General features: G+C 38.6%; 1 protein-coding gene across 5 annotated transcripts in view; it reads right to left on the reverse strand.

Annotated features, from left to right (window-relative positions):
* Window positions 1–1,474: 1,474 nt before the first annotated feature.
* Window positions 1,475–23,480, reverse strand: part of RNF2 (ring finger protein 2) — a 58,999-nt gene continuing 36,993 nt past the window's right edge. For 3 of the 5 annotated variants that reach the window (XM_055233614.2, XM_055233613.2, XM_055233615.2), the window contains 6 exons: window positions 16,469–16,557; window positions 11,904–12,064; window positions 10,365–10,580; window positions 5,324–5,596; window positions 3,698–3,869; window positions 1,475–3,463 (listed from right to left, as the gene is read on the reverse strand). In XM_055233614.2, the coding sequence (XP_055089589.1) occupies window positions 3,362–3,463; window positions 3,698–3,869; window positions 5,324–5,596; window positions 10,365–10,580; window positions 11,904–12,064; window positions 16,469–16,555 (1,011 nt within the window). In that variant the 5' untranslated portion in view covers window positions 16,556–16,557 and the 3' untranslated portion in view covers window positions 1,475–3,361. Of the gene's footprint in view, window positions 3,464–3,697; window positions 3,870–5,323; window positions 5,597–10,364; window positions 10,581–11,903; window positions 12,079–16,468; window positions 16,559–23,480 lie in introns of those variants that run through there. The other 2 variants (XM_055233616.2, XM_063613779.1) reach the window with 2 other exon arrangements.

The following is a 23,480-nucleotide window of genomic DNA, read 5'->3' on the forward strand; positions in this document are numbered from 1 at the left end:
TACAACATCCAGAAATAAACCCTCACATATGATTTAGAACAAGAGCACCAAGATCATTCAGTGGAGAAAGGGCTAAGAAAACTGGATATCCAAATACAAATGAACAAAGCTGGACGCTGACCTTTCACCATATACAAAACTCACAATGGATCAAAGACTAAGAGCTAAAACTATAAAACTCTTAAAAGAGGAAAATCTTCATGACATTGGGTTTGGCAATCTTCTTGAATATGACACCAATAGCATAGCCAAAAGAAAAAAGACATACACTAGACTTCACCAAAATAAAAAAATTCTGTACATCAAAGGACTCTATCAAGGGAATCAAAAGAAAACCTAAAGAATGGGAGAAAATATTTGCAAATCATGTATCTGATAATGGATTACTAACTAGAATAAAGAATGCCCACGACTCAACAATAACAGAACCCAGTCAAAAATGGGTGAAGGACTTGAATACACATACACATTTCTCCATAGAAAATGCACAAATGGCCAATAAGTACAGAAAAAGATGCTCAGCATCACAAGCTATTAGGGAAATGCAAATTAAAACCACAATGAAAGGAGACAGCCAGCAAGACAGCTATCATAAGGATACCCATTAGTAATTTTAAAAAGAAGAAAAGAAAATAACAAGTGTTATAGAGGATGCGGAAAAACCAGAACGCTTGTTCATTGGTGGTAGGAATATAAAATAATGAAGCTGCTATGGAAAACAGTTTGGAGTCCCTCAAAAAATTAAACATAGAATTATCATATGATGCAGTAATTCTATTCCTTCATATATACCCAAAATAACAGAAGGCAGAACTCAATTATATACTTCTACAATAATGTTCACTGCAGTATTATTCACAATACCAAAAGTCTCCAACAGATGAATGGATAAACAAAATGTGGCATATACATACAATATTATTCAGCCATAAATAGGAATGAAATTCTGATACATGCTATCACGTGAACCTTGAAAATAATGTGTGATTCCACTTAATATGAGGCACCTAAAATAGTCAAATTCAAAAAGAGAAAGTAGAATAGAGGTTGCTAGGGGTTAAGAAGAAGAGAAATGCATTATTTTAATTGCACACAGTTTCTGTTTGGGGTGATGAAAAAGTTTTACAAGTAGACAGCGGTAATCATTACACAACAGTGAATGTACCTGACCCCACTGAATTACATGCTTTAAAATGGTTAAAACTGTAAATTTGGTTATGTATATGTTACCATAAAAAAATTTAGAACTAAGTACCCAAAGCCTTCACGCCACTTGTGGTGAGCCTTTTGTTCCTCAGTTGAGATAGTGATAAAAGAAATTAATTAGATAATACTTTTTGAAACCTTGGTTGGTAGTGATGGCCAATAGCATCGCCTCTCCCTGTACCCCAACACACATCCACACACACACAAAATACACTCAATACCCTATCAAATACCTAGAATTATATTTCACAAAGGATTACACAACCAGTAATGTCACTAATGATGCAGTTTATATCCTCCCATACTGACAGATAAAAACACATACATTCTCTAAGCACAAAGCTTATATTCACAAATAACTCTCTGCTTAAAGACAAAATTTCAATTAATAACCACAATGGGAATTTAGTTATTTAATGCAACTACGAATCTAATGTCATCAACAAAATCTAAACAGTTTTATCACAAAACCAGGGTTATATTCAGTGGGCATGCATTAATAATCTATACAACTTTAACATTACACCAGAAAAGGAATTGAATATATAAAGTTCCCTTGATTTTTGGTGGTTTTCAAATTTCATGGCACAGATTACCAAAAAAAAACAAAACACAAAAAAACCTGTAAAAACAGATTTTAAATATTTTCCATAAAATGGTAAAAAATTGAATATATACCTTTTAAGTTTTCACACCGGGCTGAAGATTTAAAACATCAAGCTGGCCCCAATCTGTCAAAACTGACAGATAAATATTTACAATGACTAGACAGACTTTAGTTACAAAGGTACTGGAGGTCTACACCCTCCTATCAAAAACCCTTTAGGGTTAATTTCTCAATGCAAACAAGTCTTTTTAAATACTGTGATATATAAAGTTGGAAATATACCTAGAGTCTGGAGAGAGATGAAATATAACACCCAAGTCAATCTTATTTCCGATCTGTCAACAAAGCTTTCTGGCTCCCAAACACCCAACACTGTTCCTCAATATAAAAATTAAGAACAGTAGAATGACTTTACCCTACTGGCTGACGTTTTTCTACAGAATTATCTTTCACTACATATCAAAGCAGGGCTCAAGCTCCATTAACCTTCGACACAGTGTAATTAGAAGAGCACCAAATTTATAAACTGATGTGGCAACCCAAAATGATATAATTTTCCAATGGAAACAAGCTTTTTTCCATTGTTCTGTGTGCCATGTTATTCTTGAAACTTATATGGCTACAAATAAGAAAAAAATTAGGGAAGCTTTGAACATATCTTGTACTTTTCATCAAGGCTAAAGTGCAAAATATCTCCATTATCTCTGGTATTTTAATGGGGAAAAACATCACATATAATACAGGAAATGAAATGACAGCAGAACTAATACAAAAAAAGCACTCTCAAACTTACACTTGAAGACTATATTTTACTACCAATTTAATTTTTCTTTCTTCAGCAAAATCTGTCAATGAACCAAGTTCTCACAGAACTTAAAATTTTGTTTGATTCTTTCCAGGACCAGAAATTCCAAAATTACGGGGAAAAAGAATGGAAAAAAAATAACATTGCATGACAATGGACACTAAGTTCATAAAGAACTTCTTTTTAAAATGAGATATTATGGAAGAAAATACCATGAAAAGAATAATCCTATGAGAATTGTTTTTAAGGACAGTAAATTTGAGCCTTGGGTCTTCATGAAGATACTACAGTTTATATAGAAAACTATAAATATACAAGACTCCGGGGGGAAAAAAAAGTCAGAATACATAATATTTAACATTCTGTACGACTAAAGTCTTTTGAGGGTAGCAGGAAAAGGACAGCCAACTGAATCTTGTAAGAATACAGAAACTATGAAAAATTCCTGGGTCAAAACGGTGCTCCAAGTGGAAACACACTCTGTGGGGAAAAAAAAAAAAACACAAGAAACTTTAGATATATTTTTTTAAAGGAAAGAAAAAAATACTGAATAATTGCAGTCCCTTCCAAAAAGGAAACCTTAAATTAAGGGGAAAAGATTTGAATAGCATAAACCAGTCTGGCTCAGAAAGAAAATTGAACAACATATCCAAGATCTGTCCATAAAAGTAATGCCAGTACATCTTTAATATTAAAGAAATAGGCTATAAAAAAGTTCAGTCTCAGAATTGGTTTTTAAAGGCTCATTTGTGTTCCTTTGTAGGTGCGTAGTAAAGTTCCATGGGTTTGTTCACTTTCCAGTATTTCTCACTGACCAATTCCAAAGAAAAAGAGCCATTTAATACCTAAAACAAAAAAGAAAGAAAAAAATTATGAAAACTGCACAAACCACAATAATAATGAAATGAAACTAAAATAGAAGCCCACAGAATCTTTTTTTTTCAAATCTTAGAAATAACTACTTGTCACTTAACACTGTTACGGTTTTTTACATTATTTATTAGATTCTACCCCACCACCTGCCACTCAGTTGGTCAATGTGCTCCCAGTTTCAACAGTCTATTATTTTAAATACTCACAGTGAACTGGCCACTGGCTGTTGCTATATAAATGGTATACTGCTTCTCACTGGCTGTATCAAGGTTCATCTGGTTTGATTCACCTTTGCTTCGAAGTTCTTCTAAAGCTAACCTCACAGCCAGATACTTGGATAAGTGATCAACAGTGGCGTTACCAGAAGTCTTTATGTATCTAGAAGAATAAATCATTAAAAATTTCATTTCTAGAAAATGCCAATGAGAAAAATGTACTGAAATTATGGAACATTTAATACATTTCTTAAAAACTAAGTAAAATGGAAATGTCTCAATTATTGACAAAATAATATCAGAAATTTACTGCTCTACAATCTAAATTTCTTATGGATACGTACAGAAGAGGAGAAAGTAAACACTCAATATCTTACTGTCAGGCCACGAAAGCTTTACCTACCTTACCTTCTGCAAAATGAGATACACAGTGACAAAAATCAAACAGAAAAATACACAAAGTACTAAGGGGGAAAAAGGAACATATCCCCCAAACCCTAATGACCAGAATCTGTTGGCTATAGCAGCAACAGAAACAGAATAGAAGCAAATTTCTTATTGTCTAAGAATTAAAATGTCTTTTTAAGACTAACCATAGAAATGTTCATTTGGGCCGGGTGTGGTGGCTCACGCTTGTAATCCCAACATTTTGGGAGGCTGAGGTGGGTGGATCACTTGAGGTCAGGAGTTCGAGACCAGCCTGGCCAACATGGTGAAACCCCATCTCTACTAAAAATACAAAAATCAGCCAGGTGTTGTGGTGGGCGCCTGTAATCCCAGCTACTTGGGAGGCTGAGGCAGGAGAATAGCTTGAACTCGGGAGGCAAAGGTTGCAGTGAGCCAAGATTGCGCCACTGCACTCCAGCCTGGGAGACAGAGCAAGACTCTATCTCAAAAAAAAAAAAAAAAAAAAAGAGGCTGGGCACAGTGGCTTGGGCCTGTAATCCCAGCAGTTTGGGAGGCCAAGGCAGGCGGATCACGAGGTCCAGAGATCGAGACGATCCTGGCCAACATAGTGAAACCCCGTCCCTACTAAAAATACAAAAATTAGCTGGGCTTGGTGGCGTGAGCCTGTAGTCCCAGCTACTCGGGAGGCTGAGGCAGGAGAATCGCTTGAACCCAGGAGGCGGAGGCTACAGTGAACCGAGATCGCACCACTGCACTCCAGCCTAGCGACACAGCAAGACTCTATCTCAAAAAAAAAAGTTAATTTGAGGATTTTAAAACATAATGTATCATTCAATCCCTCATTCAATGAATATTTGATGCTTATCTGTACTCAATGGCAGGCAGTGTGCTGGAGATACAGTGGTAAAGTAGCCATTCTTGCCAGCATGAGTTTTAGAGCCTACTGGTACTCTAGTATCATTGCTGAGAAATTTGAATGGGCCCCTTTACCTTCTCTACCAAGGAGAGTCATTCCTTTCAGATGTGCAACTTTGGGTGGAAAGCACATGAGGGAGGAAGGAAGAAAACAACAATCTAGGCAGCTAGTAACCGAACCCCCGCAATCAATGGGATGACAAATACTGCTCCTACTTCTTACACAAGACTGCCTTTTACCTCCAAATTAAACATTCTGAATTTAAGTAATCTGAAACTAATCCACACACTTACCTCGTCTGTGCACTGTCATCTTTTTCCATAAGTGTGGGATGAGGCCTGAATACTAATTCAATTTCACTAGCACCATCCATTACTGGATCAATTGCCATTGCTGCATTGTTATTATCAAGCTCAAGCCCAGAATCATCAGATGTTTTGGTCCGTTTGTTACTAGGGCCTGCTTCCTGATTGCTATGTGTGGAGGCATTACTGCAGTGTGAACTGTCACCATTATCTTCTGCTCCACTACCATTTTCAATCTGTTGTTTCTTGCCTCGCTGCAGTCTAGTCAAGGGGGAAAAAAGGATGCATAAAATTTACTTTTGGGCCTTTAAAGTAACAAATCTGAAGCATGTTTGCTACTGAACTTAAGAATTCCAAAAAATACTGGTAACTGAATTTGCTCTGAGTTGGATGACATTGTTTCCCACACCTTCCTGAAAGGTCTAAAAAATCTCTCTCACTCACAGGCAAACATTTAATAATTTAACAAATGTTTCTATTCACTTAATAATTTTACTGGCCAGGCACGGTGGTTCACACCTGTAAACTCAACACATTGAGAGGCCAAGATGAGAGGAGCTTGAGGCCAGGAATTTGAGACCAGCTTGGGCAACAAAGTGAGACCCTGTCTCTACCAACAACAAAAAATTTTAATTAGCTGGGCGTGGTGGCACACCTATCATCTCAGCTACTCGGGAGGCTGAGACAGGAGGATGGCTTGAGCCCAGGAGTTCAAGGGCGCAGTAAACTAGGATGGCTCCACTGTACTCTGGCCTGGGCCAAAGTGAGATGCTCTCTCTTAAAAATAAATTTCTTTATTAAACCAAAGACTATAAGAACTAATTGACAAATCTTTATATTCTGATCATTTTCTCTCATGGGGTTACAGGTCTGAAGAAAGGCATGATTCAGATACGAAAATGTAAAAGTTCTTAGGGAAGATATTTATGCCTCTTTAAAGAAATTCTTAAGGAAACAAAATTTAAGAAGAATAGTAAGTACTTCTTCCCTGCTGACCTTCTGCCAAGTCAGCTAAGGCAATACAAAATGACTGAGGAAAATGCGATGGTATCTAAATAACCAATGTGGATACAGAAGCTGCTCTCTAACAAGCTCAGATACTAAAGCTAATTACCAGGCAAGGCACTTTATACATACAATCTTGTTTACTCTTCAAAACAACCTGTCAAGGCAGTTACCATTAATGTCATTTTCTAGTTGAGAAATGCAAAGAAAACTCAGGTACAAGATTAAATAATTTGCCTACAGTTACACAACTAGTAAGTGCCAGAGCTAGAGCTAGGATGTGAACCTGACCACATTCTTTCTACCACATTGCCTGTCTCCCTACCTGTATAGATAAGAAAAAGAAGGAATATATAATGAAAAAGAAATATGAAAGAATGCCTCGCACTTGTAAGAATATTGTCATTATGTTTATTGCCAGAACAAGGAAATAACAGTCCAGTGGTTAGGAAAGATGCTCAAGAACGCATGCTTTAATAAAAAAAAAAAAATCCTGCTTATAAAATTCATAGATCATTGCAAAACCAAGAGGGGATGACTAGTATGTTAAATAACAAACTGATTCAAAAATATATAAGCACACACAATGGAATATTATTCAGCCCTAAAAAGGAAGGAAATCCTGCCACATACAATATGAACAGACATGCTGAGGTCATTTAAGTAATATAAACCAGGCACAAAAGTACAAATACGTAACTTGGTGGCCTATAGTCAAGTAAAAAGAGAAATAAATAACAGTAAATAACAACAACAACAAAAAAACCCCAAAAATACAAATACTGCTTGAGTTCACTTATGTGAGGTATCTAAAGAAGTCAAATTCATAAAACAAAGTAGAATGACAGTTACCGGGAACTGGGGGAGGGAGAAATGAGGCGTTAATGCTTAATGGATACAGGATTTCAATTTTATAAGATGAAAAGAGTTCTGTAGATTGGCTGCACAACATTGTGAGTGTTCAGCTTTGAGGAGCCAATCGTTTAAAAAAAAAATGTACTTAACACTACTGAACTCTACACTTACAAATGGTTAAGATGGAAAATTCTGTTATATGTCTTTTACCATAATTTTTGAAAAAAAGTTATGAACAGGCTAAAATAATGGGACAAAAAATTAATAGCATAACATAAAGACTAAAATATCTTCTAAAATCCACAACTAAAGCAAATGAAAAGTTATTTTAGTTGACCATAAATTACAATGACCTAACAGGTTTATTAAGACTCAATATATTTATTTTTATCCCACACCTTTCCAAAAAAGGATTGATGTGACAGAGCTACATTAATGTAACTGCAGGCAGCGTTTAAAGAATAATGTTCATATAAAGAACATTAAATTGTCTATTATATCCTACATTTATCAAATCACATCTATAATACTACATACTGTCCTGATGGTAGCATTTTAAGAATGACACCAATCTTGAGTATCATATGAGGAACAAAAAGGAAATGAGGAATGTGAATATTAAGCCTTTAGAGGGACATGTACGAACATATACCTCATAAAAGTATTTGTAAACAAAGAAGTAGAATCTGAAATATATGTAAAAGTCAACATAAGTATTTCAACATAAGACAAACCCAGACTGCTGCACACAAGAGACTAATTTTAATTCAATATAAAGGAAGAACTTAAAAATTCACACATCGATAAATATTTACTAAGCAGCTACTACTTTAAGCCAAGCATGGTTCTAAATAATGGTGTTAATAAGAATCAATGATACTGACATAGTCTCTTCCCTCTTAGGGGTCATATTCTAGCGTAGCAGGTAACACATGAGAGAGTGATACGTGCTATGGGGAAAAAAATTAAGGAATTACAGAGTCCTAGAATGGAAGATGAGAACTTAAGCAGATACCTGCTAAGAAAGTGAGGTAGTGTGCCATGTGGATTATTTGGAAGAAGAAGGTTCCTGAAATAAAGTAGTGTAAGTACAAAGGCTCTGAGGCAGAAGCATGCTTGGTGAGTCTGAAGAACAGTAAGGAAGCTGTAATAAAGTTGCCAACAAAAGAAAGGAGTGCCTATCATACAGCCTCACCACTAGAAACGCACAAGCAAAACCAAAAGAATATTTGCAAGGAGAGTCTTGCTTTTAGTAAAAGGCTAAACTGAACAACCATTAAAGTCCTTCCAACGCTTAGGAATGTAAAATTCTTTTAAAAATAAATACACTTAACATTTAGTACATTATACTTGGGTAAACAGAGTGATAGGTCAGTTTAATACTGTTAGAATGGAGCACATCTTTTAACCTTTAAGCCAGTGGTTTTTGACCTTGACTACACTCCAGAATCATCTATGGAAACTTAAAAGCAGAAATGCCTGGATGCTGATTACTGGGACGGGGATGATGCCTAAAGCCTTGAGATTTAAAAGTTTTGAGTGAGTCTGATGTTCAGCCAAGGCGAAAACCACTAGGCTGAGATGGGACTTTACTATTATCTCCTTCTATGGAAAATAATGATTCTCTCCTTGAGGCCTGAATACATCAGACGATAATGTCAGAGAGGAAAAGAAGATGAGGGTAAGGAAAATGGCCACCTTATATAGGGTCATTAAAGTCTTTTGGTTTCTAGCCTGAATGTGAATAGAAGCTATTAGAGGGCTCTGAGCAAAGGAAAACCATGATTTTCCTTTCAATTTAACAGTATCTCTGGCTGCTGTGCTGAGAATAGGCTGTGTGGGAGTAAGCATGGGAAGTAGAAAAACCAGTTGGGAACTTATTTCAATACATCAAATGAAAGATTGTTGTGGCCTGAATGAATCTGGATATACTATGGAGAAAGCAAAAAATATTTATTTACAGACTGGAATACAGGATGTGTGAAAGAAATTTAAAAGCGACTCCAAGGTCGGGTGTGGTGGATCACACCTGTAATCCCAGCACTTTGGGAGGCTGAGCCAGGCAGATCACGAGGTCAGGAGTTGAGACCAGCCTGGCCAATATGGTAAAACCCCGTCTCTAGAAAAAAAATACAAAAATTAGCTGGGTGTGGTGGTGTGCGCCTGTAGTCCCAGCCGCTCAAGAGGCTAAAGCAGGAGAATCGCTGGAACCCAGGAGGCAGAGGTTGCAGTGAGCCAAGATGGTGCCACTGCACTCTGGCCTGGGCGACAGAGCAAGACTCCAACTCAAAAAATAAAAAAAAAATTAAAAAAAACCGACTCCAAAGTTTTTGGCTTAAGCAAGTAGAATGATGGAATTGCCATCAACCAAAATGAATAAGAATGAAGAGAAGTAAGGAGTAAGTTTAGTATTCATCATGTTAAAGTTTGAGATGCGTATTAGATACCCATACGGAGAAGTGTCTAAAATTCAGTTAAGTCCGGGCTGGATATATAAATTTGGGAGTCATCAGCATATAGATGGTAAATAAAACTATGAAACTGAGTAAGATAATTTGGAGACAGATTTTGTATCGAAAAGAGAAACAAACACTGGTCTCCAGGACACGCCATATTTAACAGTTGGGGAAATTGAAATAAAAAGTACAAAAGAAACAAGTAAAGAACAGTTAATGACATACAAAGGGAACCAAGAGACTATGGCCTCCTGAAAGCCAGGTGAAGAAAATTATTCAAAGAGAAGGGAGAAATTGTGTCAAATGCTGCTAAGTAAGGCGAGGTCTGAGAATCAGCCATTAGATGGCACAATGAAGAGATCACTAATAACACTGATAAGAGCAATACGATGGGGTGGTGAGGATGAATGTCTGATTGGAGGGGGTTCATAAAAGAATAGGAAAAGAATTGGAGATACAACTCTTTCAAGGAATTTTGCTATAGAAAGAAGAGGAGAAATAGAATAAGTTGAGAAAAAAGTAGGTAAAAGAGAGATTCTAGTATTTTAAATGAAATACCCTATTATGCCTGGAGGCATGTATTATACCTGCACGAAAGGTAATCATGCAGTACTACTATTTGTTACTGTATTTTACCTTTTTCAAAAAGTAAATTTAATTGTTAATAAAGTATTCAGAAAAATAGCTACCCTCTCTGACCCTCTCCCATATACCTGTTCATGGCCTGTATCTTCAGTCCTTCCTCAATGCTGTGACTGAGTGCTTGCTGATTATTGTGCTTGTTGATCCTGGCTAATACTCTCTCTTGATGAGCTTCATACTCATCACGACTTGGATAAATTTTGCTGATGAGTGCATCAAAGTTTGGGTCTGGCCTTAGTGATCTTTTGGAAACTAGTTTTTTCCGACAGGTAGGACATTCTTTGTTGCTAAATAAAAGGAGGGGAAAGCAAATGTAAACAATGCTAGTATCTCTGGGCTAAAGACAAAAATATGCAGCTTCTGGATAGTTATTCACCTTTATTCCAATACCTTTAATAAGTCACAGAAATGTAAACCGTTTATCCTGAATTTCCTTGAAAATCTGACTAGCGGGTAAGCAAGATTTTGGAAACCTCAAACCCTCTGTACCACTCATTAAAAGAAAAAATTTGAGTATTTCCCAAGATAATTTATATATAACCATCTTAGAAATAAAAATCTATTCTTTTCTAATTTAAATTCCCCTTTCCGAAATCCATGCTTTGCAAGGAAAAAATACCCACTAATATACATGTTAATATATATGTAATAAATTATTTTATTGAAATAATACTTTCATATGGATATTATTTTATATACTTAAGTGGAAAAATCATGGTTTTATGCTTTGTAATTTCCTCAAAACAAATACTCATCCTGTGAAGTGTCAAAATCAGTGATTTCAATACAAAGACTTTCCTACAATTAAAACTTAGACTTTAGAAAGATTTCTAGTTTTCGATCAAACACTTACAGAAAATGTATTTCTTGGCTGGGCACGGTGGCTCACGCCTGTAATCTCAGCACTTTGGGAGGCCGAGGCGGGTGGATCACGAGGTCAGGAGTTTGAGACCAGCCTGACCAATACGGTGAAAGCCCCTCTCTACTAAAAATACAAAAATTAGCCAGGCATGGTGACACATGCCTGTAATCCCAGATACTCAGGAGGCTGAGGCAGGAGAATCGCTTGAACCTGGGAGGTGGAGGTCGCAGTGAGCTGAGATCATGCCACTGCACTCCAGCCTGGGCGACAGAACGAGATTCCATCTCAGGAAAGGAAAGGGGAAAGGGGAAAGGGGAAAGAAGAAAAAGGAGAAAGGAAAGGAAAGGAAATGTATTTCTCAGCCAGGTGCAGTGACTCATGTCTGTAAACCCAGCACTTTGGGAGACTGAGGCGGGTGGATCACCTGAGGTGAGGAGCTCAGTATGTTGAAACCTGACCAACATGTTGAAACCCCATCTCTACTAAAAATACAAAAAAAAAAAAAATTAGACGGCCATGGTGGCAATGCCTGTAATCCCAGCTACTTTGGAGGCTGAGGCAGGAGAATCGCTTGAACCCAGGAGGCAGAGGTTGCAGTGAACCAAGATCGTGCCATTGCACTCCAGCCTGGGCAAGAAGAGCGAAACTCTGTGTCAAAAAAAAAAAAAAGAAAATGTATTTCTCAAACCCTGGAAAGCACTTTCATGGTACAATTAAGTACCTAGTATAACAACTCTTTTCAACATACCCACTTCTAAGGGCTGTGATGATGCAGTCTGCACAAAAACGATGTAAACACTCCTTTGTAGTCATGGTGTTCTTCAACATATCCAAACAAATTGGGCACATTAATTCACTGTGTAGACTTCGAGGTGAAACCACAATTTCTAAGCCATCTGTTATTGCCTCCTGTAAAAGAGTCACTTTAAAATTAAAAGCTACTTAATTTTTTATTATGGACAAGCTCAAACTTATAAAAGTACTGGAAATGGTAAAAACAAACATATATGCACCCATCACCCAGCCACTGCCACTGTCAACTCACAGCTAATTTTGTTTTGACTATAATCGCCTACAGCTCCCCTCCGCCTCACCACTACTATATTATAAAAATGCTCTTACTTTAATGCTAAAGATAACACATTAATGTATTTAAAAACTTACTAGTGGGAAATTAGCCTGGTATAATAAAAAAAAATTGAATTTGGAATCATATACCTTAGGTTAGATCTAGTCAAATTAACTAGCTGAGTCTAAATAATTATTTAACATTGTCTTCTTACCTGCAAAATGAGAAAGTTAGCACTAAATTAACCCTCAGCAAACGTCCACCTTCAAAAGTTACACCATTTTCACAATAAATTATGTTTCATGCTGCCCATTAAAATAAGATTCCAATAAAAGTATTCTCGTTTATAAACAGCTTAATAGGATTTCATTTTAAAATACTTTTGAACCCCAAAAATTCTTTTCCACAGAGCAATTTTATACAAAGTAGTCAGCTTCTCACGCTAACCCAGAAGCTGATTTAAGCCAGAATATATCCAAAGTATAAAATGTATTGCTATATCTAACTGTCATGCCTAAAAATGTTTCTCTCCAAAATGCATCTGGAGTTCCAATGTAAAATTTCAGGACATATCTCCCCTGCTGCAGTGATTAGTGAATCCTATTTGGTTCACTACCCTCTCCACAAGCTGGCAGTGAGAACATAGACTACTCATCTCTAATGCCACCAATATCAACTCCTATGGATTGAGGAGAGTTCTAGTATGGTGAGAATTGTAAAGCAAGATGCAGGTATAAATAAGTGGCTTTCAGTATGCTCCTGTGCTTCCTGTTTCCACTGGCAGTCCATCATACTTGTGCTTTCTTTATATGGTCAAAGATGGATTACTCCACAAAGAAAAATATAGAAACTATAGCTATTGTTCATAAAGGGCTCAAGTATTAATAAAATATGCTTGTTAGGTTTCAGCCTCTCTATATAAATATGAATATGTAAAAATATGAAATAAAAAATTTTCATTTTTCCCTTAGTTTAACACTTAGACAAACTTGATTCAGGAAACTATCTCTCAGAGTATATTGATGACCCAGAGAGTAATCAAGTCTGTTCTCCTCTGCCTCTTTAGAACATGCCTAACAAAATCCCAACCCTGGATAAATTCAACCATCTATGTTCTCCTCCAGGGCTGTACCTGTGCAGATGTGTAGCACTATAGGGGAAAAGAAAAAGGGAAAATCACCTTGGTATAACTAAAAATTTCACCAGCCTCGGCCGGGCACGATGGCTCACACCTGTAATTCCAGCACTTTGGGAGGCCGAGGTGGGTGGATCACAAGGTCAGAAGTTCGAGACCAGCCTGACCAACATGGTGAAACCCCGTCTCTACTAAAAATACAAAAATTAGCCGGGCATGGTGGCACATGCCTATAATCCCAGCTACTTGGGAGGCTGAGGCAGGAGAATCATTTGAATCTGGAAGGTAGAGGTTGCAGTGAGCTGAGATCACGCCACTGCACCCCAGCCTAGGTGCAGACCAAGACTTTGTCTCAAAAAAAAAAAAAAAAAAAAAAATTCACCAGCCTCATATGGATGTTCAGCACTGCTCAGCAACTGGTTAATCTAACAAACTTGCTTTTCCTTTCTATATACTATTTTACACCTTTTCTTCTATCTGCTGACCTTTTTCCATCTGCACCTTCAATAAACTATCTTACCTCAATTTATTGAGGTATTTCATTAAAAGAGAGTTCTTTCATTTCCTCCCTACCAAATCTATACATCATCAATCTCTCTTGTTACAAGGAGAAACTATACCTTGTCCTATCAAAGGTATATTCCTTTGTACTCTCTCAAAGACATCCTTTTTTTGATTATTCTATTTGCTCTCAGGCTTCAGCAATCTCTCCTTCTCCATTGAATCAGCCTGAGAGATTAGAATCTCAGCTTGGGCTGCAGAATAGTAAAACATGAATGATGCATCCTAGAGCTGTGCAAGGGGAAAGGGAAGATGGGCACTCTATCTCTATCTTTTTTTTTTTTTTTTTTTTTTGAGACGGAGTTTCACTCTTGTTGCCCAGGCTGGAGAGCAATGGCGTGATCTTGGCTCACTGCAAACTCTACCTCCCGGGTTCAAGCGATTCTCCTGCTTCAGCCTCCCAAGTAGCTGGGATTACAGGTGTGCACCACCAGGCCTGGCTAATCTTTTGTATTTTTAGTAGAGACAGGGTTTCACCATGTTGGCCAGGCTGGCCGCAAACTCCTGACCTCAGGTGATCCACCGGCCTCGGCCTTCCAAAGTGCTGGGATTACAGGTCTGAGCCACCATGCCCGGCCTCTATCTCCATCTTATAAACACAATTGAAAACTCAATTTCACATTGGTCTCTCGTTTTTGCTCCATTTCTCTGCTCCCCCGCATAGTTGAATTTCTCTGAAGAATTGCCTATTCATCTTTTGTCACTTCTACCCTCCCCTTACTGGGCCATATATGTATATAATTATCATATCCTTGATTCATCACGTGAACCAATGATGAGAATGCACCATGATTCCAATCAACCCTCAACCTTGTACAATCTACTCAGGTGAACCTGCTCTTGTCAAGGTCACCAAGTATATACAGTCGAACCTCGGTATCCATGGGGAACTGGCTCCAGGAACTTCCACAGATATCAAAATCCTTGGATGTTCAAGTCCCTTATAAAAACTGACATGATGTTTGCATATAACTTAGGCATATTCTCCCAAGTACTTTAAATCAGGGGTCCCAAACCTCAGGCCATGGACAGATACTGGCCTGTTAGGAACCAGACCACACAGCAGGAGGTGAGCAGCAGGCAAGTAAGCATTACTGCCTAAGCTCCGCCTCCTGTCAGATCAGTGGTGGCATTACAGTCTCGTAAGAGTCCGAACCCTATTGAGAACTGCACATGCAAGGGATCTAGACTGCATGCTCCTTATTGGAATCCAATGCCTGATGATCTGAGGTGGTGCAGTTTCATCCTGAAACCATCCCCTACCCACCCACCCTCCCACCCCCGATCCATGGAAACACTATCATCCATGAAACTGGTCCCTGGGGACTGCTGCTTTAAATCATTTCTAAATTACTTTAATACTTAATACAATGCCCATACAGCACCTCATTTGCACAGATTCAACATAGTACTTATTTGCACATGGAAAATTCAAATTTTGTGAAAATTTTTTTTCCTGAATTTTTTCAGTTGTGGTTGCTTGAATCCACAGATGCAGAACCCCATGTATGTGGAAAGCCAACTGTATTGTTAAATCTAACTTACACTTATCTAACCTTCATCTTATTCAGCCTGTCACTAGTGTTAAACGCTTTACATCCTTCTTTAGCCTTTTTTTTTTTTTTTTTTTTTTGAGACGGAGTTTCGCTCTTGTCGCCCAGGCTGGAGTAAAATGGCGCAATCTCGGCTCACTGCAACCTCCGCCTCCCAGGTTCAAGCGATTCTCCTGCCTCAGCCTCCCAAGTAGCTGCAACTACAGGCGCATGCCACCACGCCTGGCTAATTTTGTATTTTTAGTCGAGATGGGGTTTCTCTATGTTGGTAAGGTTTCCTTTAGCTTTTAAATCCCCCTTCTCTCTCAATATCCTGTTTTTCCTTCCTTTTCTCTGGATGTCCCTCTCAGTCTCCTTCACAGGCTCCTTGTCCATTACCTAATTTCTAAATGTTGAAACAGCTCTGGATGAAGTTATAGGTCCTCTGCTCATCTCTCTGGATGAGTTTATCCATTCCTATTGCTTAAAATGTACTGTCAATCCCTAAAATTTTGTATTTAGTTCAGACTAATATAAAAATCTATAGGTGGCACCTCTGCCTGCCTGTTGTATAGGAATCTCAAAATTAAACCAGTGTTAAGCATGTTTATTGCCTTCAAACCTGCTCCTCCCCTAGTCTTTGCCATCATCTCAAAACAGTCTTCCTTGGTGCCTCATCAGTACTTATTACAGCAAGGAGGACTTGCCCAACTTTCTACAACTTCTCACATGTGAATTTTATAGATATGTACTTTTTCAATGTCTGTAAAGTCCATGGTTGGTGCTGTATCTGTTTTATTCAACACTGTTCACCCAGTACCTACCACAAAAGCTTGTATAGAGTATTCAGATTATTTGTTCTATCAATGAATAAAGTGTTAGCCAACATACAGAAGTCAGGAATGCTTGAATATAAATTTATTATTACTGTATGTTTTATTTAAGTTTTCAGGTTCTAAAAATGTATCCCAGTTTACATGTCTCACATGCCCTTTGGCAGTCATCTTAGTCGTTACCTGAGGTGTTCGTTGTAACTCATATAAACTGAGTTCCCATGTTTTGCTTAATGGTTGAGTTCCATTTGTCTGCACAGCCTGAGACATTGCTGGAAATAAAGAAGAGAGAAAAACAATTTTAGTATTTGGAAGGGAAGTGCTATGGTCTGAATGTATGTGTCCCACCAAAATTCCTACGCTGAAATCTAATCTCAATGCAGTAATATTAAGAGGTGGGGACTTTGGGAGGTGATCAGGTTATGAGGGCTCTACCTTCATGAATGAAATTAATGCCTTTATAAAAGAGGCTTGATGGAAACTTTTGGCCCTTCCAGCATGTTCGGACACAGAGAAGCAGCTCTAAGGAATAGGCCCTCACCAGACACTGCATCTGCTGGTGCCATGATCTTGGAATTCCCAGTCTCCAGAACTGTAATACATTTCTAGTGCTTATAAATTACCCAGCCTAAAGTATATTTTTATAGCAGGCTAAATGGATTAAGATAGGAAGTAAATCTCAAAACTGATTTTTAGGAATTGTTAATCTTGAGAATAATAAAAACAAATTATTCACTGGTTCTCAAAAATTAAAAAGAAAAACTCAAAATCTTTACACTTATAAATATGAACTACTTGATAGTAAAAGCCTACTACTGACTTCCAAATGCCCAAGAGCTGGCATATAGGAAGTACTTAACATATCAAAAGTGCTTAATTACTATTGAATGTATAGAAGATTGTCTTAACCCAAAACAATAAATATTTTTATGAAATTCATGGTCATGGAACTTAGAACTAAATCAGGAAAATTTCAGATTCTTCAGCATAGCTATCTAGTCCAACGTTGTCCAAGTTAAAAAATCTACTTTATAGCACTTTAAACCACTAATCATTCTGCCTCTCTTTTCACAGCTTCACTCATGAAAAATTCCCGACCTCGTGTTCAGAAAGCTCTTCCTAATGCTGAGACCCAAACTGCTACCTATTCATCCTATAGCTGCCCTCTGAAGACAAACTAATAATAATAATAATTAGTCTATAATTTTTCTACATGACAGCCTTTCAAATATTTGGAAAGTGGTATCATATCCCACCTGATTTTCCTTTCCTTTTGGCTAAATATCCTAGTTCCTCCTATTGTTCCCCATTTGACACCACTTCAAAGTCTCCTCACCACGCTGATTAATTCTGCCTCCTTTCCCGATATACATGAACTGAACAGCATAAGATCAACTTCTCTGCTTGTCTTTGAGTAGGGGGACATCTAGTATAAATGTGGGAAAGAGGGTTGTAGATAAAAAAAAATCACTCCTGTGGGGCACAGAAAAATGAAGTGACCCCAGTCATCCTAATATTTAGTAAATATTTATCACTAGTCAAGCAGAACTGCCTCAGGGTCCTTGTCTAGAAGGAAATGCATGCAAATAGCTAAACAACAATCGATAAGACAAAGTCTAAGCAGGAGTACAGACAAAAATATATGGAATTATAGAGGTGGACTGGGGAATTTGAGGAGTTAAGGAGGCTTTGGTAGAGATGAAATAAACCTTGAAAAGAAAGAGATTATCAATCCAACAGAGCTTAAAGGAAAAAAAAAATATATCAATATAGATTACTACAGTGGAATGGAAGTACAAAAGAAAGCGGGTTCTAAGCAAATTAAAGCACCATGTATGGGCATGCTTGTGATTGGAAGACACTAAAAGTTTTAAACAGGGCCGGGTGCGGTGGCTCATCCCTGTAATCCCAGCACTTTGGAAGGCCAAGGCAGGCAGATCACCTGAGGTCAGGAGTTCGAGACCAGCCTGACCAACATGGTGCAACCCAGTCTCTACTAAAAATACAAAAATTAGCCGGGTGTGGTGGTGTGCATCTGTAATCCCAGCTATGCGGGAGGCAGAGGTAGGAGAATTGCTTGAACCCAGGAGGCAGAGTTTGCAGTGAGCTGAGATCGCGCCATTGCACTCCAGCCTGGGCGACAGAGCGACACTTAGTCTCAAAAAAAAGTTTTAAACAGGAGAGTAACATGATCAAATCGTTCACAAAAACTCAAGTAGTATAGAAGGTAGAAGACTAGAAAGCAACTAACAATAAAATCAGTGAGAGAAAGTTGTTACAAACCTGTATGATATTAACTATGTGAGCTAAAGCAATTAAACATGGACAGAGAGACAGAATTAGAGCACTAAGTGATATACAAGACACTGGTATAAGAAAGAAGAGTCAGGCCGGGTGCGGCGGCTCACGCTTGTAATCTCAGCACTTTGGGAGGCCGAGGCGGGCGGATCACGAGGTCAGGAGATCAAGACCACGGTGAAACCCCGTCTCTACTAAAAATACAAAAAATTAGCTGAGCACAGTGGCAGGCGCCTGTAGTCCCAGCTATTGGGGAGGCTGCGGCAGGAGAATAGCGTCAACCCGGGAGGCGGAGCTTCCAGTGAGCTAAGATCGTGCCACTTCACTCCAGCCTGGGTGACAGAGCGAGACTCTGTCTCAAAAAAAAAAAAAAGGAAAGAAAGAAGGGTCAAATACGGCTCTGAGAAAACAACCATTTTTTATTGAGAGAGAACACAGAAAGAAAAGTATGCATTAGAAGAGCAGTACAGTTGCTACACACACTGAGTTCCAGCTACTGAGGGACCACTAAGGTAGAGTGGTCCAGTAGATGATGGTAGCAAAAAAAATTCCCACACCTCCCTGAAGACACAACATGTCCCTTATTCCTGTACTCTGGAGCTAACGGTTAACAGACTGGTAATCACAGAGTTTGATTATTCATTCGTAGGCCCTAGCCACCATTTTATAAGCATTATTAGACACCTGCTACGGCAACCCTCTCTTGTGAATCAAAGTGAAAGCTGCAAGCTTCTCCTGGTAGAATTCCTGCTATATGCATTCTTATTATAATCCTAAATTATTGCACTTAATAGGCTAGATGGCACAATTTCTCCAAGGATGATTTCTAGTTACCTCAGCTATTATGAAGAATGTGGAGCAAATCAAAGATAATACAGCTAAGAGAAGCTCTAGAAAGGAAAGGAAAAAAAGTACCAAATATGCAATGGCCTTTTGTGACCAGCATGCCAAGGTCTCAAAATAAAACTGACTTGAAAACAGCATCCCTAGAAGATTCTCTTGCAAAGGTAAGAAGGGGGAAACAAAACCCCTCAAACTATCTGAAACGTGTCCTCCTTATGCATCTAACATTATCATGCTTTAGCATCACCATCAGCACATACTCCTTTTGTTCTTCTCTATTCCCTCCCCAAAATCCTAAATGAACTATCCTTTCCTAAGGTCTTCTCCCCTAAAACAACCAATGACCTAATACTCATTTAAAATTGCTACAATGCTGCTTTGAGTGGTAAGTCGACAGAAACTGAATTAAGGCATGGTTTAAGGCTGAGCTAACAGTTAAAGCCAACAGATAGCTAGAAGAAGACTTAAAGACTGGGTGGCTGTGGTGGCTCACAGGACTGCCTGAGGCCAGGAGTTCAAGACCAGCCTGGGCAACACAGCAAGAAGCCATCTCCACAAAAAAAAATTAAAAATTAGGTGGGTGTGATTGTGTGTGCCTGTAGTTCTAGGTACTTGGGAGGCTAAGGCTGGAAGATTGCTTGAGTCCAGGAGTTTAAGGTTTCAGTGAGGTACGACCGTGCCACTGCACTCCAGCCTGGGCAACAGAGTGAGACCCCGCCCCTAATTTTTTTTTTTTTTTTTAAGGAAAAGACTTAAAAAAAAAAAAAAAAAAAAGGTAGGCCAGGCACAGTGGCTCACACCTGTAATCCCAGCCATTTTGGGAGGCCAAGACAGGTAGATCACTTGAGTCCCAGAGTTTGAGACCAGCCTGGGCAACACAGCAAAATCCCCTCTCTACAAAAAATACAAAATGTTAGCCAGGAGTGGTGGCACACACCTGGAGTCCCAGCTACTCAGGAGGCTGAGGTTGTAGTGAGCTGAGATCACACCACTGCACTCCAGCCTGGGCAACAGACTGAGCTCGTGTCTCCAAAAAACAAAAATATGCCTAATAATAGTGACTAGAGTAAGAAAAATAGGGTTGGCCTGTAGTCCCAGCTACTCAAAGGTCTGAGGCAGGAGGACTGCTTGAGCCCAGGAGTTCAAGGCTGCAGGAGAGACCCTGAGCGGGAAGGGAGAGGGAAGGAGAGAGAAAGCGAAGAGTGGAGGGGAGAGATATGAGAAATTGCCATCAAGACTTTATACTGTGGAACAGACCCAAAATTAATATAATAAAAACCAAGCCTGTCTTCTTGTTCATAGGCTAAAACATAAAATACAGGACTTATAAAATAAAATTAAAATGGAAAATTGCAAATTTGGATAATTTCCAACATGTAGCTAAAAACATTCAAAGAACCTGAGAAAACTGACAAAATACAAACTAAAACAAACATACAATCCTTCGAATAAATCTAGCTATCAAAATAATTTTTAAAAAATCAAAAGATATTTTATCTTCTAAGAATTAAAGACCTACTCATAAGATATTAGTAGATAAAGCAAGCAGAAAAATAAGAGGCTTTGTTCCATATTAGCAAACAGAGAAGCAGCGGAAAAAAACAATGGCCAGAGCCTATCCAATGATGCTGCTTTGAAGATGACTCTAGTTGTTGAATTTGAGGTAAACCATGTATAAATATAGATGGCCAGCTTCTTTGTAGATATTAGGTTAGTGCAAATTAATTGTGGTTTTTGCATTGTTGGAATTCACCATTTGATACTGGAATACATTCTTCAATGTGGTTATGTTATACATCATTTTAATGGGCATTTCTCACTTTATGTTTTTTTGCTAATGACTCATTACTTGCTGTTTATGTTTATTTTAGACTATGGAAATGTTGTTAGACAAAAAACAAACTTCAGTGATTTTCTTATTCAAGTTCAAAATGGTTCGTAAAGCAGTGGAGACAACTCGCAACATCGACAATGCATTCCACCCAGGAACTGTTAACGAACGTACAGGGCAGTGGTGGTCCAAGAAAGTAGTTCTGCAGGCTGGGGGCGGTGGCTCACGCCTGTAACCCCAGCACTTTGGGAGGCCAAGGAGGGTGGATTACCTGAGGTCAGGAGTTCAAGACTAACCTGGCCAACATGGCAAAACCCTGTCTCTACTAAAAAAAAAAAAAAAAAAAAAAAAATTAGCCAGGTATGGTGGCATGTGCCTGTAATCCCAGCTACTGGGGGGCTGAGGCAGGAGGATCGCCTGAACCTGGGAGGCGGAGGTTGCAGTGAGCCGAGATTATGCCACTGCATTCCAGCCTGGGTAACAGAGACTGTCTTCAAAAAAGAAGAAGTTCTGCAAAGGAGACAAGAACCTTGAAGACGCGGAGCATAGTGACCAGCCATCGGAAGTTGACGACCAAATGAGGACAATCACAGAAGCTGATCCTCTTACAAGTACACTAGAAGTTACCAAAGAACTCAATGTCTACCATTCTATGGTTGTAGCATTTTAAGCAAACTGGAAAGGTGAAAAAGCTCGATAAGTGGGTGTCTCATGAGCTGAGTGAAAATTAAAAATATCGCCATTTTTAAGTGTTGTCTTCTCTTATTCTACGCAACAACGACGAACCATTGGATTGTAACTTGCAACGAAAGTGGATTTTATTTGGTAACTAGTGATGACCCGCTCAGTGGTTGGACTGAAGCACTTCCAAAGCTCCAAAGCACTTCCCAACGGCAAACATGCACCAAAAAAAAGTCATGGTCACTGTTTGGTGGTCTGCTTCTGATCCACTACAGCTTTCTGAATCCTGGCAAAACCATTACGTCTGAGAAATATGCTCAGCAAATCGAGATGCACCAAAAACTGCAATGCCCGCAGCTGGCACTGATCAACAAAAAGGGCCCAATTCTTATCCACAATAATGCTCAAATGCACGTCACACAACCAACGCTTCAAAAGTTGAAGGAGGCTGGGCACGGTGATTCACACCTGTAATCTCAGCACTTCGGGTGGCTGAGGCGGGTGATCACCTGAGGTCAGGAGTTCGAGACCATCCTGGCCAACATGGGGAAACCCCCCCCATCTCTACTAAAAATACAAAAATTAGTCAGGCATGGTGGCACACGCCTGTAATCCTAGCTACTCAGGAGGCTGAGGCAGGATAATCACTCGAACCCAGGAGGCAAAGGTTGCGGTGAGCCAAGACTGCACCACTGCACTCCAGCCTGGGCAACAAGAGCGAAACTCCACCTCAAAAAAAAAAAAAAAAAAAAAACAAACAAACAAAAAAATTGATGGAAGTAGGCTACAGTTTTGCCTCATCCACCATAGTCATCGGACCTCTCGCCAACCAACTACCACTTCTTCAAGCATCTCGACAACTTTTTGCAGGGAAAACACTTCCACAACTAGCAGGATGCAGAAAATACTTTCCAAGAGTTCATCGAATCCCAAAGCATGGATTTTTACACTATAGGAATAAATAAACTTATTTCTCATTGGCAAAAATGTGTTGATTGTAATGGTTCCTATTTTGATTAATAGAGATGTGTTTCAGCCTAGTTTTGATTATTTAAAATTCACAGTCCAATACCGCAATTACTTTTGTACCAAACTAACACATGTGCCATTATTTCTAACATATATCCTACTACAACAGAATAGATCTTTCAGAGAACCAAAACTACTCAGGAGGAATTTCTAAAAATCCATTGGAGGGATTTCTAAGAATTCCAAATGCTAACCCATGTCCCAACCTATAACTGTTACCCTAGGACTAATTATAAGCACAACACTCCTTCTGCCTACTGAACGCTACCCTGGAAAATTAATAGGAACTATCAAATAAAACATTCTGCTGAAGTATTGTATTTCTAGAAATACTAGTTATCTTGCACATAACCAAATTATATCTGATTTAGATATCTGTATTCCTGTGGCAAATAAGACTTAGGAGTGACTGACAAGTTAGTTGCACTTCCAGAATTTCCTGGTACCATTTGGAAAAACTACAATCTTCATGACTTTGCAGAATTTTCTAGTCTTCCTTATCTTTCTGTTAAG

The sequence above is a fragment of the Symphalangus syndactylus genome, chromosome 19, assembly GCF_028878055.3.
Source record: "Symphalangus syndactylus isolate Jambi chromosome 19, NHGRI_mSymSyn1-v2.1_pri, whole genome shotgun sequence".
Lineage (NCBI taxonomy): Eukaryota > Metazoa > Chordata > Mammalia > Primates > Hylobatidae > Symphalangus > Symphalangus syndactylus.